Source organism: Neoarius graeffei, chromosome 5, assembly GCF_027579695.1.
Source record: "Neoarius graeffei isolate fNeoGra1 chromosome 5, fNeoGra1.pri, whole genome shotgun sequence".
Lineage (NCBI taxonomy): Eukaryota > Metazoa > Chordata > Actinopteri > Siluriformes > Ariidae > Neoarius > Neoarius graeffei.
In genome coordinates, this window is record NC_083573.1 from 33,280,692 (window position 1) to 33,300,659 (window position 19,968).

The 19,968-nt window shown below is 42.5% G+C and overlaps 1 protein-coding gene across 4 annotated transcripts in view; it reads right to left on the bottom strand.

Moving 5' to 3' along the window:
- Positions 1-19,968, bottom strand: part of setdb1b (SET domain bifurcated histone lysine methyltransferase 1b) — a 96,121-nt gene that overhangs the window by 17,420 nt on the left and 58,733 nt on the right. For all 4 annotated transcript variants that reach the window (XM_060921580.1, XM_060921579.1, XM_060921581.1 and 1 more), the window contains 7 exons: positions 14,987-15,100; positions 14,523-14,838; positions 14,023-14,375; positions 8,979-9,095; positions 8,706-8,875; positions 8,206-8,439; positions 6,312-6,479 (listed from right to left, as the gene is read on the bottom strand). In XM_060921580.1, coding sequence (XP_060777563.1) covers positions 6,312-6,479; positions 8,206-8,439; positions 8,706-8,875; positions 8,979-9,095; positions 14,023-14,375; positions 14,523-14,838; positions 14,987-15,100 — 1,472 coding nt within the window. The remainder of the gene's footprint in view (positions 1-6,311; positions 6,480-8,205; positions 8,440-8,705; positions 8,876-8,978; positions 9,096-14,022; positions 14,376-14,522; positions 14,839-14,986; positions 15,101-19,968) is intronic.

A 19,968-nucleotide genomic window follows, 5' to 3' on the forward strand; every position in this document is an offset into this window, starting at 1 on the left:
GGTGTACAGAGGCAAAATTATGAAAATTGAGTCACTGTGCTGAAAGAATTCCTTAAAATGCTGTCCATGGAGTGACAGAGAAAGGAGAAGAGCGTGCTACTGCGAATGAAAGAGTTGATAAATGTGAAGCCATTTTATAATTGCGCTAATCGCAGGCTTGCACAAACCCCCTTAATTATGCCTCCACATCACTTCACTGTCAGTGCGTAATTGAGCTCTTCATGACTAAAACTCAATCTCTCTATTCCACTTCATTATATCTCATGGAGAGTAAATGGATGTTGCTTGATAATCTGGCAATAAACCAATCTGTTAAAGTGACATGTCAAGGTCTTCAGTCACACTAAGAGAACACGTGATCAATCAGATGAGGGCACTGCAAAGACAATGCACTTTGTTGCCTGATGCTTTACTTTTTTTGTATTATATATTCAAATGACTTTTGTCATTATGGCATAAATGGAAAAAGACAAGAGTGCTCTGAGAGCACAGTATTCCCCGCTGGCAACTCTGCCATAACTCTGGTAAAATGTGACTGAAAGAAATTACAATATGCGTGTTACCGACATATAACAAAGAATCCTGTCAAGTTGCATGAAATTCCTCCAAAAATTGAGAGAGGAGTTGATTTCAGAAGGCGAGTACCCTTCCTGGGACGGGCGGACAGACATCGCCACGACATAATCCCCCTTCGGGCCTTTCGGCCAGCGGGGGATAATATTATGAGGGAAGTTGATTTCAGAAAGCAAGCACACCTTGATGAAACCTTGTTAGGGTACATAGCATCATGGACTCCATGAAATACCAGGACATTTTAAATCAAAATCTAGCTGCTTCAGCCAGGAAACTACAAGAGTGCGCAGAGAGCACAATATCCACTGCTGGCAACTCTGCCAGAACTCTGGTAAAATGCAACTGAATTGAACAAAATTGCAACATGTGTATTAGTGACATAAATACTCCTGTCAAGGTTCGTGAAATTCCTCCAAAAATTGTGAGAGGAGTTGATTTCAGAAGGTGAGTACGCTTCCCGGGACAGACAGACAGACAGACAGACATCACCACGACATAATCCCCCTTCGGGCCTTTCGGCCAGCGGGGGATAATATTATGAGGGAAGTTGATTTCAGAAAGCAAGCACACCTTGATGAAATTGCCAAAGTACAAGTTTGTTAATAATGAAGGGCAGAACTCTGGGAAAATCTGCCCAAATTAAACGCAATTTCAATCTGCGTATAACTGTCATATAACAAAGCCTTTTGCCAAGTTTGGTGAAATTCCGCCACTAATTGTGAGAGGAGTTGATTTCAGAAGAACGTACACCCTCATGAAATTGTCAAAGTACAAGTTATTTAATCAAGGGTCAAAACTCTGGTAAAGTTTTCACAAACGAAATTAAATTGCAATATGCGCATTACCGTCATAAAACGAGGCCTTTTGCCAAGCTTCGAGAAATTTGTCCAAAAATTGTGAGAGGAGTTGATGTCAGAAGGCGAGCACACCTTCATGAAATTGTCAAAAGTACAAGGTCATTAATCAAGGGCCACAACTCTGGTAAAATGCGACCGAATTGAACAAAATAACATGCGTGCTAATGACGTATAACAAAGCCTTTTGCCAAGTTTGGTGAAATTCCTCCACAAATTGAGAGAGGAGTTGATTTCAGAAGGAAAAACACACTCATGAAATTGTCAAAGTATAATTTTGTTAATCAAGGGCTGTAACTCTGGTAAAATGTGACCCAATTTAACAAAATTGCAATTTGCGTATTAGTGACATATAACAAAGAATCCTGCCAAGTTGCATGAAATTCCTCCAAAAATTGCGAGAGGAGTTGATTTCAGAAGGTGAGCGCCCTTCCCAGGACATCGCCACGACATAATCCCCCTTCGGGCCTTTCGGCCAGTGGGGGATAAAAACACAGATTAGCCTAGGACCGAAAACTGAAATCAGTACAAACAGTATTTTATCTGTGTGCCTAAATAAATGGCATAGCTCAGAGGAAAAAAAAAAAGCCAAATGCAGGACCAGCTGTATCCCGAGAGAGTGTGAGTGAGTGATTTGCCAATAAATACTGGTACATTTAAAAGTAAGAGAAGTTACTCTTGAGGCTATCAGGGCTTGACTAACATTTAAGGAGTAGTAAAATACTATTCAAAGATTTTTAAATGATGAAATAAACCTCGGCGCGTCTCGTTTGATGTCAAAATGTGCATGATACCCGTGTCTCCCCTTTACAAGCTGAACTACTGAATGCTAAAAGTTCAGCGCATATTCAATGCAAACGTAAATTGTTTTGGTTTGCTTTCTTGCTAGTCATTAACATTAAGTGATGTTAGTTTCACAAAATTTTAAAGCAATTACACTCACCGGCCACTTTAACAGGAACGTGTTCTTGATTCTAAGATTCCTGTTCTTGGCTGCAGGAGTGGAACCCAATGTGTTCTTCTGCTGTTGCATGCGGAGATGCTTTTCTGCTCACCACGGTTATAAAGGGTTGCTATATCCTTCCTGGCAGCTCGACCCAATCTGGCCATTTTCCTCTGACCTCTCTTGTCAACAAGGCGTTTGTTTCCACCCACAGAACCGTCACTCACTCAATGTTTTTTGTTTTTCGCACCATTCTGTGTAAACTCTACAGACTGTTGTGTGTGAAAACCCCAGGAGATCAGCAGCTTCTGAAATACTCAAACCAGTCCATCTGGCTCAAACCAACACCCACAGTGAAAGTCCCACTTTGAGATCACAATTTTTCCCATTCGGATGTTTGAAGTGAACATTAACTGAAGCGCCTGATGTGGATCTGCATGACTTTATACATCGTGCTGCTGTCAAGGGATCGGCTGATTAGAGAACTGCATCAAACAGCAGGTGGGATGGGTGTTCCTAATAAAGTGGCTGGCGAGTACGTGGGTAGTTGAAATAAATAAGCTATACATGTTCTTATCAAAGTAATCCATATATAACGATGCAGTATCTCATGACAATTATTGGTTTTTAAGCCCATCATTAAGTCTGCTTATCGAGTATGTAAATTTGCACTCAGGAGCTCTTGTGGGATATGAATAATTCTTTCCCCAAACTAACTGGATTTTCATGAATACCACATTATTTATTTATTTTTTAAAATACATGCGCCTGTGAAAGATTTACAAATATAAAAGTCATTTATATTCAGCTTGAGAAATGAAGCTCATTGTGCCATAATGTTTACAATACTTTTTCTTTGAGGGATTATCCTAGTCAGATCATGAAAATCAAATGCTGTGATGGTGAAGCCATATGCTAACTAGAAGACACCTAGTTAAAAAATTAGCATATGACAGAAGCTGCCGAATTATTAAACGTTATGACACATCGGGTTAGGGTCATCATGAAAACGATCAATAATTGTAACATAACAGTTATATTCCTGGACATCTTCTGAAAACGTAGGACTGCATATTACAATGGACATCAGGTACATCACTTCACTGGGTCACTTTATATGGCTCTACGCCACGAGTTTTTACACACCAGTAGTATATCCACCACTAGTGGATTTAGTGCTGCTGCTACTTCTTGTTGTTTGTTGCTGTCTTTTGTAAGCAACTGTCCTTATTCTACAACCCTGATTCCAAAAAAGTTGGGACAAAGTACAAATTGTAAATAAAGACGGAATGCAATGATGCGGAAGTTTCAAAATTCCATATTTTATTCAGAATAGAACATAGATGACATATCAAATGTTTAAAGTGAGAAAATGTATCATTTAAAGAGAAAAATTAGGTGATTTTAAATTTCATGACAACAACACATCTCAAAAAAGTTGGGACAAGGCCATGTTTACCACTGTGAGACATCCCCTTTTCTCTTTACAACAGTCTGTAAACGTCTGGGGACTGAGGAGACAAGTTGCTCAAGTTTAGGGATAGGAATGTTAACCCATTCTTGTCTAATGTAGGATTCTAGTTGCTCAACTGTCTTAGGTCTTTTTTGTCGTATCTTCCGTTTTATGATGCGCCAAATGTTTTCTATGGGTGAAAGATCTGGACTGCAGGCTGGCCAGTTCAGTACTCGGACCCTTCTTCTACGCAGCCATGATGCTGTAATTGATGCAGTGTGTGGTTTGGCATTGTCATGTTGGAAAATGCAAGGTCTTCCCTGAAAGAGACGTCGTCTGGATGGGAGCATATGTTGCTCTAGAACCTGGATAAACCTTTCAGCATTGATGGTGTCTTTCCAGATGTGTAAGCTGCCCATGCCACACGCACTAATGCAACCTCATACCATCAGAGATGCAGGCTTCTGAACTGAGCGCTGATAACAACTTGGGTCGTCCTTCTCCTCTTTAGTCCGAATGACACGGCGTCCCTGATTTCCATAAAGAACTTCAAATTTTGATTCGTCTGACCACAGAACAGTTTTCCACTTTGTCACAGTCCATTTTAAATGAGCCTTGGCCCAGAGAAGACGTCTGCGCTTCTGGATCATGTTTAGATACGGCTTCTTCTTTGAACTATAGAGTTTTAGCTGGCAACGGCGGATGGCACGGTGAATTGTGTTCACAGATAATGTTCTCTGGAAATATTCCTGAGCCCATTTTGTGATTTCCAATACAGAAGCATGCCTGTATGTGATGCAGTGCCGTCTAAGGGCCCGAAGATCACGGGCACCCAGTATGGTTTTCCGGCCTTGACCCTTACGCACAGAGATTTTTCCAGATTCTCTGAATCTTTTGATATTATGCACTGTAGATGATGATATGTTCAAACTCTTTGCAATTTTACACTGTCGAACTCCTTTCTGATATTGCTCCACTATTTGTCGGCGCAGAATTAGGGGGATTGGTGATCCTCTTCCCATCTTTACTTCTGAGAGCCGCTGCCACTCCAAGATGCTCTTTTTATACCCAGTCATGTTAATGACCTATTGCCAATTGCCCTAATGAGTTGCAATTTGGTCCTCCAGCTGTTCCTTTTTTGTACCTTTAACTTTTCCAGCCTCTTATTGCCCCTGTCCCAACTTTGAGATGTGTTGCTGTCATGAAATTTAAAATGAGCCAATATTTGGCATAAAATTTCAAAATGTCTCACTTCTGACATTTGATATGTTGTCTATGTTCTATTGTGAATACAATATCAGTTTTTGAGATTTGTAAATTAGTACATTCCGTTTTTATTTACAATTTGTACTTTGTCCCAACTTTTTTGGAATTGGGGTTGTATTCTATTTTATACTATATTTAAACCACTGTGATGACCTGGCGACTTGTCCAGGGTGTACCCCGCCTTTCGCCCGTAGTCAGCTGGGATAGGCTCCAGCTTGCCTGCGACCCTGTAGAACAGGACAAAGCGGCTAGAGATAATGACATGAGAATGAGCAATATTTAAACGAGTTGGCCTAGTGGTTGGCCTGTCCGTCTCTTGACTGGGAGATCTACTTGTGGTCAGGTCGTACCAAAGACCATCATAAAAAAGGTACCTATTACCATCTGGCAAGGCACGCTGCAATACAGATGCGAGTAGGGAGTCAAACTCTCATGGTTACCAGAGGACTAGCCCCCCACTGTAACCCTAGCTGTATAGGCGAGAGGCTGAGAACTATGGAAATGGAGATTAGCGCCATGCCTCAAAAGAGCTGGTTAGTACTGGGACAGAAGACTGCCTGGGAAGACCAGATCCTCACGTGGAAGGGACCTTGACTTTGATACTATATTTAAATAATATTGGCTGGCATTGAGTGGTATATCAGATATATTCCATTCAGCTAGCATGATACTGAACAAGTCTTCTCGTGATATTGAATGGAACATATCTGACATACCATGAAAAAAAAAGCCATTATTATTATAACACTACATTCCTTTCGGGTGTTCGACGCGCCTTTCTCTTTCAAAATTCTCTCAAAATCTTCTGTATTTAACGAAGCAAACCTGGCAGTCATGTTTGTTTATAAATTGTCAGTCGCTCGCTAGCGTGGAAGTTTTACATCTCCGATGCGTGACGTCATGATGTCTTGACAACCATGCAACATCGTAAACCATATTCAACGCTCGTTCTCCATTGGGTAGAGTGACGTAATACACGTAGGATAAGCGATATGCTAACAATACTGCATGCTATCGAACTAAATGATTGAAACCCGTGATTATAGCCTTGTCTTTTTTTTTTTTTTTTTTTAACTTAACCTACATTTATCTATATATTTTACTCTGTACTTGAGCTGCTGCAACACCTGAATTTCCCCTCATGGGGATCAATAAAGGAATATTGTATCTTATAACAGGACTAGGATATATCCGATTTAACATATTTAAGCTTTATCCTTACCTTCCTTCATGCCTTTGGCCTGTCGGCGTGTCGTGTAGCTCCTCCACACTGAGCTGGAGGAAAAGTACGTGTCCTTCACGAAAGTGTCATCTGAGCTATCGCTCTCATCACCGTTTGACTCGTCCTTGTCCTCATCATCACTCTCGCCCTCATCAGAAGAGTCCTGGCCTGGGAGACAGAATCTCACTTTCACTTTTTCAGAAGAGTAAAAGTCTCTAACTATTTGGTCATGAAGCTACATGCATATGTGACCCCTCACCAAATCCAGGGACGCATGTCGGCTGAAACGAATCTGAGATAATTGCAAAAGAAGCATTTTTTTTTCGAAATTTGTGATTTTCGTTTTTTTCCATCATGTGCAAGTTGAGATCTTGAAGAATGCAATCAGTATTTCAGATAATAGATTGTTTTGTTGGAAAAGCATACATTTTTTGTTGCAAATGGTCTCGTTTTTGTCAGGACTGTAGCCTGCTGGGGGGTGTGGGTAAATTACCATATGGGCCATTCACATGATGATTTAAGTCTTTTTTTTTTTGCCAATCAGCTGTATGATACGAGCTGAGCTCATGGCTACTTAAGCTGCATACAGACGTGCAATTTCACTATGGAATGAGCAAGCTAAACAGAGCGCAGAGGAGCTGAAACACCACGAAGCAAACAGATGCACGGTATTTACATCGGAGATAACCATTTCTAGCAAAAAAACCCGCAACCTCGTTTTCCAGATTGAATGGAATACATGAATGATCGGATGATACACGGACCGTTCTAGGACTACATTCCATCGGAGGCATTGATGTGTGCCAGGCGCCGTTTCTCTTTCTGATGGGGTAAGTTTATTAATCTAAGGCTGTGTGGTTATTTTTGCATGTAACGGAGAGTGTTGTGGTTTGGTTAAGCCTAGGTCACAACCGGACGTACGATTTTTTGGCCGTGTGATTTTTGGCGTTTCCCCAAATCGCTGCGTTTTTTTTTTTGTTCATGGAGAAAGACGCGCGTTGGCTGTAAGTTTGTCTTGCAACCTAAAAAAACGTAAGCACCCGTAGAGTTTGTTTGACATGACAAAGAACCTCTGCAGCCGGTCTGCGGCTCGAAAATCAGCACATCACACGCGCGCTCTCGTGCGTTTCACGCGCGCCCTCCGTGCGTTTCTTGCGTTTTTTGCATGTCGACCGGCCGTAGGAGCACCGTAGTTGTGACCGAGGCTTTACATGAAACTAGCGTTGTGTTAGTTGTGCCATCATCGTGCTATCTTTCTTACGGTGTGAGTAATTTTTCAACCACAAAACGTTAAAGTATACTTTAGGACTTATTTTTGCACTTCATAATTGTTTTGGGCATACTTTGCATGGAAGGAAAATTGACGTGGTGATCTTTGTTTACATGAAAGTAGCATCGTGCTAGCTCGTAGGGGGTAGGGTTTTCCTTAATGTCATGCAAATGAGCACCATTATGTGCCCGCCCTGCACCCAGAGTAGCTGAGATGGAAAACTTTGAGGGCGATTTTCTCCCTTTTCTGTTTTAAGAGGTATGCACTTTCAAAAGGCCACACATTCTTCAAATATTGTCAGATCTCCACATGGAAGGCATCATTGGAAAGCTTAGAAACTGTACTTTCTGAATCTGTCAATAACTCAAAATGCCCCCGGGCCGACATTTGTCCCTGGATAACGTTATCTGACATGTCTGTCAACGTGCTTCATCTTATTCCATCCGTATCTTTTGCGACTACACTTCCCAAATACAAAACTCTTTATCTGATGGCCATTTGTTCAATATCAGCTTTTCACTCAACCGTCTCACTTTCCTGTATTGTGATTTGAAATAAATTTCACGCCCAGGCTGAGTTAGCCATTACTAGCATGCTCATATTTCATGCGTGGTGATCTCTCACCTTTGCTGCTCATGTTGCGGTCCTCTGTCTTGGGGCCATTTTTGCCCTGCTGGGACTGAGCCATTTTGACCCGGCTCATGTCTACACCGCTGCCCTCGCTGTCCGAGCAGTGTGCCTCGCTCTCGTAGCCCTCCTTAAAGTTCTCCACGCTCTCAATGTGGTCCAGGTTAGCAAAGTATTCATCGCCCATCTCCAAACCCTCCTTGTCCGCAAAGTCGTCCGTCAGGATTTTCCCTGAGAGAGGCATGGAATGACTGATTTCGAACGAGCACACCTTTTTTACAGACTCGATCAATAGCTTTTGTATTTCAGGACTTGTAGTTATACACAAAATGACTTCACAGAGAACTGGATCAAGGATGGAGATGGGGAAGGGAGTCAGAACACAATTCAGACACAGAGATCCTCTTAATCTTAATCACTGAGCTACCGTTACTCATATTTAACAAAGAAAATAGAGAAAAGGACAGAGCAGGGATCCAGATGAGCTCATTCAGTACCTGCATAGATACAGACAAAAGAGCCTTTAGCGACATCGTCGAGGCAGCGGATTCCCCAGCCCTTGTTCTGGGTCTTAAAGAGCTGCAGACGCACTTGAAGGCCGTGCTGCACCAAGCGGTTAGTGCACATCTGAGGGTTACAGCGGCACTGCTTGTTACACTCGTATATCCTGAAGGGGACAAAGCAAAAGGCAGGAAGATCAACTAGAGGGATCGTTTTTATTATTTGTAGTACACTGATGTAATGCGTATTCATGTGTGCGAGATACCAACCCAGTAGGTAAGCACTCATCCAGTCTTTTGTAGTTGTAGCCAGCATTGGGATTGATTTGCCCACCAGGAGTACACCCTGTGGCCTGCAGGGTCAGCTGGTGGCATGAACACTTTGTCCTGCAAACAAACTCATATATTCAAACCATGAAAATCTCCCCATAACCAGACTCCTGCTACATGTCTTACAGGAGTTTAATGCAGTCACAACCTGTATCTGCATCATGCTCAACCATAATCATATCTGACATTTCCATTTGATTTTTTTTTTTTTAATTATTAAATACGAGCTCTACAGTTATGCCCTGGAAAACAAAGGTAAAACTATAGACATATAAACATAGACGCCGCCTTCTGCGCAGAATCATACGTCATCCTCGCCGCCATATTGGATGGGGCAAAGTGGAGATTCTTCAACCGTCTCTGGTATAGCGTCTAGACAGTAGCTGAGAATAAAGATGCCTCATTCATGTGCTGCGTTTAACTGTACCAACAGGTTTACCGTCCAAACGAGATCACATGGGATTACCTTTCACAGGTGAGACTGGAAAAACACTTTTCATTGTATTTGGTCATTATAACGTAATTTTACGAACAGATTTTTCTGACTTTGTGGCTAATATGAAGTCTCGCGCATAATAGCCGCTCAGTGAAACCTATCTCCAAACAACGAAGTATTTCCTTCGTAACTATAACTACGCTGATTGTTGTTAGTTGCTTAGCTAACTTTTCACATACTATGTAGGTTTCCCAAAAATAAAGACATGAAAAAGCAGTGGGAGACAGCTGTGCGACGGGAAGGGTTTTCTGCTACTCCGTCATCCATGCTCTGCAGTGAACACTTCAGAACGGAGGATTTTGACAGAACAGGTCAGACAGTCAGGATCAGAGAGGGAGCTGTTCCTTCAGTCTTCAGTTTCCCAGCTCATCTCCACCGGGTAGGTGCAGAGTTATAAGCAGTGAGAATTAGATAATACAGTGCCACACTATGATGAACGTTTTTGAACGTATGATGAATGTTTTTAACCTTTCTGAATGTGAAGGAATCAGTGATGTATTTTGTTTTGGTATGACGTTAGAACCTGGCCGAACTCAGTTTGGCACTCATTCAGCTCACTTTATTCAACGAGAGTAGGTCTGTGTGGTGACTCAATAAATAAAACAGTACATTTTTATTTTCATTCACTATTTCCAGTTTTTCCACTATTTCCATCATTTATCATATTCAGTCTTGTAGGTTGGTTATTGTGGCCTCAGGTTTTGGTAGCTTGCTACGGTATGCTGACTGATTAGCTTACCTGAGCTATCTATCGCGTATCTGTCACTAGTTTGCAGTGTACAGTAGCCTGGCAAGCCAGACTAAATGTGAATATTTAGTCTGGCCTCGATCCGTAGACATTTCCGAAGCGGGTAGGAGGAACAAACCGCTGTCTTTCAAACTGTCTCTGTGCGTATAGGCCAACGCTCTGACCAATCAGCGCAACAGTGACCGTGACGTAGTCAGAGCGACAGAAAGCAGTGGGGGAGGCCTTGAAATAAATAATTTTTCAAAATGCGTATTAATTAATAAACAGGTTCTAGATATTAAGAAGTTTGGAGATAATGACCACAAGTTTGGAGTCTGTACCACATACACATTTTTTTCCAAGTGCTTTTCAAGGGTTTGCTTAAACTGTTTTTGAGAGTTTTTATTTAGTGGTGTTTGGTGAAATAATTTCCCTTAAATTTAAAATAACGGGAAAATAAGAAACAATCAAAAAGTAATGTTTCAAAGCTGTTTATTAATTCTTCGTACTGCACAAACTAGCCCCATCCTTTTGGCTACGAGCGGAGCCGGCTGGTAGATCAGACTTTTGCCATAGCCGGTCGGCAAAACAGCAAAAACGTTCTTCTTGAAAAGGAATGAGCGGAGAGCCTCTTCCTGCTCATGTTTCAACGAAAACTCCAAGTCTAATTATTCTAAAACTGATTCCAAAGCAGAGTCAAACGCGCGCTGTTCACTAGCCGTAGCCATCTTTCCTGCTGTGCTTTCTCCAGCGTCGCGCAGCTTTGTCGTCACTCCTGCAAAAGCCCGCCCAAAGAATCCAAACAAAAACCTTGCGTTGTGATTGGCGGGCATGATTTGATGCCCGGGGTGTTTTTGTTTATATGGTGCGAGGCTAGACCCATTCGCTAGGCAAAAAATATTTTTGGCCGCTAGGCGGTTGGGTCTAGTTTACTAGGCTAAGTGTACAGGGTATTTCGCACACTATTTATAACCATCACATTAAAAGTTGTGTGTTGTTTTGATGCCTGTTTGTTTCCCAAATATATACGTGTGTGTGTTAATGGGTGAATAAAAGGCATCGAGTTAAATGTTATTGTAGAAAGGGGCTTTATGAAGTTCAGTCCATTTACTTGCATTGGTTTACGGGGAAGATTTGCCACATCCAATATGGCGGACACTCTGACGTATCCCAGCAACGGGCCACCAGCTCAATGCGGCGTCTATGTTTATATGTCTATGGGTAAAACAAGAAACCCGGGGCTGGGTTTTTTTTTTTTTGCAACCCACTCACACCTTCATTTATACAACCCCAATTCCAAAAAAGTTGGGACACCACAGCATATTGGCTAACTTTTTTTTTGAGCGCTTGCCAAGCTTGGCGAGTGCCTCTCAGGAAGCACTCGCCACATGCATCAGGCCCGTACATGACTTAATTTGGGGTGGGGTGTCATTTTGACAATTGCTAATAAAGTATTCTTAAGTTCCATATAACTTAACTCCTTAATATTTCTTAAAAATGCCTAGTATTTATCCTCTTGGGACACCTGAGAGGGGGCGCAATAATGGACTTTACAGGCCCGTGATACGCACAAAGCGGCGCTGGGCCCCCTCCTAGAAATTTTTTGATAACACTGTTCATTCTTAAATCATTTGTTTAATTACTCAAATAAATTAACCGATAAAACCTGCTCAGATATGGTCTCCAATACTTGCTTTACACATCTGACTTTTTTTTTGGTCCAGTAAGAATATATTTTCATTCATAATCTTATTTCTCTCATCATTTTCTGTGTTGATTTACCCTTTTGTTTTTACAGGACTGACTAACTGCCCTTGGATGCTGAAACTCTTCAGGACAGGGGGTCCCAGATGGCATGACGTTAATACATTTAAATAAATAAATAAATAAATAATGGGGGTCTACCATGCTAAACTCACACTTAAATCACGATTTATATACCTAATAACCTATATGTACCTCCCACATCATGGTTGGGGGCCTCAAAAAAAGATATCTGGTGAGCGCGAGTCATGTGAGATTTGATTTTCTATGTAATTTGGTCTAATAAAAACAATCTCTCCCCACAAGCGGCCCCAGCCGAACGCGCCCAAAGTTGACATTCGCCGATGCCCGACATTTCCGGCTTCGTTTTAATTTGGCAACGGCGGCCCCCAACATGCGTAAGGAAGGAGTTTTTGTTGAATATCTCTTGAGTTTTACATGAATACTAGGTAGGAACCCATCGTTTTGATCACACTCGCAGAGAAAGGCAAGTCTGGGGCGATCTTTACTCGCCATTAGATTTCACAACTCGCATTTGGCAAGCGGTTAAACTACACGCTGACATAGTGTAAACTGTAAACAAAAAAAGAATGCATTAATCTGCAAATCATGAAAACCCTATGTTTCATTGAAAACAGTACAGAGACAACATATCAAATGTTGAAACTGAGAAATTTTTATTGTTCTTTGAAAAAATATACGAGCTCATTTTGAATTTGATATCAGCAACACGTTTCAAAAAAGTTGGGACAGGGGCATGTTTACCACGGTGTTGCATCACCTCTACTTTTAACAACACTCTGTAAACGTTTGGGAACTGAGGAGACCAACTGCTGTAGTTTTGAAAGAGAAATGTTGTCCCATTCTTGCCTGATCTACAATTTCACTTGCTCAACAGTTTATGGTCTCCTTTGTTGTATTTTGCGCTTCATAATGCGCCAAATGATTTAAATGGGAGACAGGTCTGGACTGCAGGCAGGCAGGCCAGTTTAGCACCCGGACTCTTTTACTACAGAGCCAGGCTTTTGTTGCACGGTCCCAAATTTTCTGAAACGTGTCGCTGACAAATTCAAAAGGAGCATATATTTTTCAAAACACAAAATTTCTCAGTTTCAACATTTGATGTTGCCTTTGTACTATTTTCAATGAAATACAGGGGTTCCATGATTTGCAAATTACCGCATTCTGTTTTTGTTTACAGGGTCCCAACTTTTTTGGAATTGGGGCTGTACAAACCTGCAAGAATTTCCACCAAATTTAGTTGGTTCCGTTTCCTAAAACAAACAAAAGCAGTAGCCTAATTTAAAAGCACAGCAACTAAAACCAGGGTTATTATGCAAATATGTTTGTGTTTTTGCACCCATCTAAAGCGAATGTAAAAACCTGTTGCTCACGGCAATTCTGTTGCATCCCAATGCACTAGTCTCAACCAGATGCCCTAAGAACCTTTCTAACAAGCATTAAAAAAATTGTGTGCCCTGTTCATATCTGTATACTCAAAAATGATGCAACACTAGTGCAAGCCATGAGGAAGAAAAGAGTAAAAGAGGCCTGGAAACATCTACAATAAACTGATAGCATTGAGAGAGCAGGAATAGACAAGAATTATCATCTTTATTATTATTATTATTATTAGCCTGAAATGGTCTGGTGTCCAATCCAGGATGTATTCCTGCTCCTGCCTTGTATCCTGTTATCCTAGGATGAGCTCCAGATCCACTGTGAGCACAGCCAAGATAAAGTGCTTATGAAAACGAATAATATTTCTCATTTTAAATTACTGGAAAAAAGCTCTCTTTACGGAAGTTTGCTTGATGCAGCATTCCAAAATAACTACGCAAATTACTACTAAAGATTTCACTTTGCCCAGAATTCTGAATGAGAACTGTGTAGAGAGCTCTGAATCGAAGTAAGTGTGGAAAGCACTGTTTCATATGCATGGGCCTGTGTGTGTGTGTGTGTGTGTGTGTGTGTGTGTGCGCGCACGAGACACTAACTTGTCCTGGCAGCCGTCGGTGCACTCACAGCCCACCAGGAATTCGAGGCTTGTGTTGATGAAGACGCCGTCCTCGGGGATGCGCTCTTTGCTGTAAGCCACGCTGGGTGGGGGAGTGTTGTCAATCTCGTTGACGCAGGACAGTGGAATGTCCTCACGTCCACCAGTGATGTCTCGGATGAAGTAGAAGGGCCTTTGTGGCTGGAAGCGGCGGTCCACCAGGACGTACGGGTCCAGACAGAACATCTCCAGGAAGATGAAGTCACAGTGTGTTTGGAAGAGGTAGCGCTGGATCTCTGCCATGTTCCTCAGGCTCAGGCCACACGGGGACTTGTAGATCACATGGAAGGACATCTGAGAGACCGAGGATGAACGAGAAGAAAAACAAAAAAGAAATGAGACTGAAAGAAAAGTTAAAATCACTTTAGCACGCTGCTGAACCACTAGCTTCGTTTTGAAACACAACGGAACAGAGCACTGCATGCTATCTCGTACACTGACCTTGCGGTTGAGGCGGCGGCGTGCGGTCATGCGGCGGAACTCGTACAGCAGTGGGGTGAGGAGTGGGTTTCGGCCCCGGTGGAGGTTGGTACGCGTGGGCCGGATACGCTTCAGACAATCAGGTGTACAGGTGTGTGCCATATAGAAGAGGCGATCATTAGGGGCCTGATAGGATGGTTCCTGAGGAATCCGCTCACTCGCGTAGGAAGATATGGTAGATATAGCGGACATACTAGTCATGGCAGGCGGCAAGGTTTGAGGAGCTGGAGCAATGGGCGTCAGGTTCTGTACTGGCCCTGACTGCAGGAAGAAAAGTCTAAAAAAGAGATGGATCGATGACAAAAAAAAAAAAAGTGGATTCAGTTGTCATCATTTGAAAACCTTAAAAGAAATTGTATGGCTGTAAAAAACGGTGACGAATTCAGAAGAAACCAAATATTACGCGTGCTGATGGGCTTGCTAACCTGGAGTTGTTGGTTTGGGGAAGGATGCCGACAGTTTTGACCTGGAGGTCAGTGGGAACAACCTGACGAACTGCAGGGACATACGGGGACGTGCTCTTCTTAGCCATCTGAGTCCTATAGAACAAAGACATACAGTACTGTGCAAAAGTCTTACGCAAACTTGTTTTTTAATTTTTTTTCATACAAACTTTGTTACAGATTTCTGTTTTATGACTTCTACATTATCGAGTCGGTACAAAAACATCTTAAGGAGTTCCAAACGCTCGTTTTCCAGCACAAATTTAAATGTTACAGAAAAAAAAAAGTATCTGAGCAGCATATTACACAAGAGAGCACTCTTCAGATTAAAAAAATAAAACATAATGAAGGCTGCTGGGTTTTGGTGCAAAATTAAGACGCAAGTGTGGCAGTCAAAGTGTCCAGAAGAACTGTGGCTGGTTCTGCAAGATGCTCAGTAAAGCCTACAGCTCGTTTCCACATAAAACTGCACTCACTGTACCGGAGACTTCTCATCTCATCTCATTATCTGTAGCCGCTTTATCCTGTTCTACAGGGTCGCAGGCAAGCTGGAGCCTATCCCAGCTGACTACGGGCAAAAGGCAGGGTACACCCTGGACAAGTCGCCAGGTCATCACAGGGCTGACACATAGACACAGACAACCATTCACACTCACATTCACACCTACGCTCAATTTAGAGTCACCAGTTAACCTAACCTGCATGTCTTTGGACTGTGGGGGAAACCGGAGCACCCGGAGGAAACCCACGCGGACACGGGGAGAACATGCAAACTCCGCACAGAAGGGCCCTCACCAGCCACGGGGCTCGAACCCGGACCTTCTTGCTGTGAGGCGACAGCGCTAACCACTACACTACCGTGCCACCCCTTACTGTTTATAGTATTTTTTAAAATGTTGAAACATTCCATGTCGTTAGACCACCCATTTTTTTATCTTTAGGTTCACGGATTTTTTCAACATATTTTTGATGTCGGTCGAAAAAAAAAAAAGTGTCCTTGTCCAATTTTTTTTTTGCATGGCAAAATTTCAATGTCGGATTAAGATGATAAAATAATTTAAATTCAAGAGAGACACACACACACACACACACACACACACACACACACACACACACGTGTGTTCTTGTGTACAAGTTTATAACACGGACTAGCATTCCAGTACTTCTCTGAAGGTATATATGTGGTCATATGACCGTTGAGCTCTCATGAGCACATCGAAGGCTGATGCGTTCGTGCTACTTGATTCGATAGGACTCTCTGCGCCGCCATCCTCTTCTAATTCCACAGTTAGATACTTGCAGCCAAAATCGCGAACTAACGTTATGGCAGGCGTATTCGGCATCGCGCTCGTTACATCACCACCTTCTTTCTGAGAACCAAAGATTGTTTTGATCTTTTCATTGTTTACTTTCAACGCTTGAGAGACGAAATCGCCCACGTTTTGGTTAGTGAGACAGTGAAAAGACTTTTCTTTACCACACTTTATGCTTACGTACAGTTGAGGCGATAGCTAGATCCATGCCGTCAGCGTCAGCCATGGTCAGCACGAGGTTGACGCGGTCGTAAATACCATAAAAACGTTCAAGTGAATACTCAATGTCGTAAATAGTTTCGTTTTCGGACTCGGCTGAAGTGGATATATACAACACACGTTGTCGTTTGTATTTGCGATTCTAATACTTTTTACTTAAAGAAATATGACCTAGTACCAGGGATACAGTGCTGTTACAAGAAAAATATGTGACTATTTTTTTTTTTACATTTCTTTTTGTACGTTTCGGCGGTTAAAATAAAAATAAAAATACGCACAGACTTTATTTTTCTAGCGGTAGTATTTAACTGCCGTCGGCAGATCCGCGATCCGAAAAATCTAAAATGGACTTATGTTTTAAGCCATTTTTGGACAGCATTTCTGTTAGTCCGCAAAGACGACACAGGTTTTAAACAAACTAGAAACTTTACTTAGCCATCATTCAACATTACAGCCATTCCATTCTCCTCGATATGAACGACTAACCCCTCGGTAAGCGCATGCGCAGTAACAGTTAACAAACTCCCCCTTTTTCTTTAAAGAAAAAAAACAAACTTAAGTATATTGCTGTTTAAAGAACGAAACTTCAAAAGAGCAAAGAAACATATACTGCCCTCATATTTACAGTCCATCAAAGTCCATTGTTGTCTTGTTTTTTTTTGTTTTTTATTCTTTGAGGTGCCACACGCCTTCGCTGAGTGCCTTTAGGAGGAGGAGAGCTGACGTTCCTTTCTTTGTCAAGCAGTCAGCAAGCTGATCTTTAGTCGCTGACCACATGATGTGTTGAATGACTCCTGACTGGATAAGCTCCTTGATATTGCTAATTTCAAGCCGTAGTCTCTTCTCTGTGACTGGTTTGGTTGACTTTACAGCATCCATCAGTGAGTGATTGTCAGTTACACATATTATTGGTAAGCCTCTGTGTTTGCAGTCACCTACAGTAAGTTCTGAGTACAGTGTGGCCAGGAATACTGCATTGTCGATGCCGTCTGCAAGGGCCAGTGTTTCTCCTGCGAGAGTACTTCTCACAACTCTTCTTATTCTCTTTGACTGCCAGCATATAGGAGAGAATCTTCCATTCTCTCCCATGAGCATGATGAGATGACCGCCCTGAGTGCCACCATCAGGAAGGTTGCCCATTGACGAGTCACTGAACACGATTAGCTGTAGGGAGCTGTCTTTGCCTAGGTGCTGGAATTTCAAGGTCACGTCATCAGATTTGAGTTTCTGAATCAGTTTGTTTACTGTGTGCAGGGTTTGAACAGTAGCAGCTTTTGTACTAGATGCTAACATGGACACATCACACATTGCGTCTGGCCTTGTTTGTCTTGCCACCCACAGTATTTGGCCAATCTTTGATCTTAGCATGTCCATTTCTTGATCGGTTAGGGGAGCATCACGCTCAGCAGCTCTAGTTGGGGTCGCTGATATGGGCTGGAGATTTTTGATGTACATACTCTGCTGTACCTGTACCGTGTCATTCAGAGACGAAAACTGCATTCCAATATAGCTGAACGTATTGTGCTCTTCTCGTCCAACTTGGAAAGCTGCTTTTAACTGTGGTATGATTGTTGTGGAAAACCTTTCAGATCCTCCCCAGATGAAATCATCCACATGACAGCCGAGTACTCCCATAACATTGGAGGAGTCATCTAGCCAGTAGAAGACTGCTGGGTCAACTTGTGACACGACTGCTCCCAACTGATGCATTGTGTCCTTGACTTTATTGTACCAATAAAGAGAGGCATCTGCTAGTCCATAGACACATTTCTTCAGTCTCCATAGAACACCTTGTCTCTGGGCCTCTGGTGGTGGACGAATGTAGATGTTTCGAGTCAATTCTTTGCCTTGCAAAAAGGCTGCTTTTATATCCATAGAATTTAATTGCCAATGTTTTTGACATATGACAGCCATGATCATTCTTAGTGACTCTGAGGCACATGTTGGAGAATCTTTTGGAAGTTCTTGAATGTGCATTTCCTCAAAGCCTCTGGCAACTAATCTAGCTTTCGGTGCGACACCATCAGGGGTTTCTTTAAGTGTACACACCCACCTTGTGGAGATGCATTTCTGTCCTTCATCTTTAACCTCCTCAAAGACATCATTCTTTTTCCAGTTGCTTAACTCTGCTTGTTTTGCAGGATCAAAGATATCGTCATCAACCATCAGAATATCATCTGGACTGCTTTCCTCGCATAAAATGCTATGCTCATCTGGTGACGTTTGAACATTGTCCATTTCGCCCAGATTTACTGAGCTTGTGGAACCAGCAAGATCGCCAGATCCATTGAACTGCACATTGTACCAGTTTCTGTGTTTTCCAGTGGCCTTCCCTGCACGACCTAGAATTTTTCCTGTTAAAGTTTGTCCACTGTCTCTATCTGTATATGTCACTGTTTGTCCAGCTTTTAGTCGCAAATCTCCATGTGTTGTGACTGTTTCGTTCTGTACTGTGTCAGCATTTGGTCTGTTGTCAGGTGCAAGTGGAGTGGCTACAGCATGCTCTTCTGATTCAGGCAAGTCATCATGTGTATTGGTCTCTTCCCCACTGTCAGTGTCGTCATCCTCGTGGTTAAGTCCAGAATCTGGTAGTGTTTGTTTGTCATTCACCTCTTGCTGAATATCCATATCTTCCAGCACTGTTTGTTGAGCATCAGTCTTTCTCAGTCTGGTGTGATGCACACGAACATAGGTGCCCCCATGCCTTACAAAGACTACCACACCATCTTGGCCAATGACCACCCCTGGACCTTTCCACTGTGGGCAGTCAGCTCGTTTGTAGTATACTTTGTCCCCAGTCTCGTATCGATCATCACTGGCTCGCAGTTGTTTGCGAAGGGCTCGTTTGATCCTTTCAGAGCACTCTGCTTCTGTGAATGCTCGGCGCGCTGCATGCAAAGTTGTAATATGCTGAGCCATCCAGGTATTCATCGTAGTGCTTTCTAGTGCTGGTGGCTTATCAGTAAGAACTGATGGCAAGTTGGGATTTTGCCCAAAGACCAGTTGGTATGGACTGTAGCCATGCACATTGTGCAATGAGTTCTTTGCCATTAAGGCCCAGTCTAGAGCCATTGCCCAGCTGCATTCATTTTCTCTCTTCACTTTCAACAAGATGTCAGTCAGGGTGTGGTTGTGTCTTTCCAAAAGGCCGTTGCTCCAGGGGCTATAGGCTGCAGTGGTTTTGAGTTCAATGTTGAATTTTTCAGCCATATCCCTCATTTCTTCATTGTTAAATTCACCACCATTGTCACTAAACAGCCTGTGTGGGGGTCCATGCACACTTATCCAGCAGTGGATGAGATGTTTCACGATGTCTTTGGGTTTCTTGGTGGTCACAATACTTCCTGCACTGAAACGTGTGAAGTGATCTATGACATGGAGATACCACACTCCTGGTTCCAGCTCATGTAAATCCACTGCCACTGTCTCATT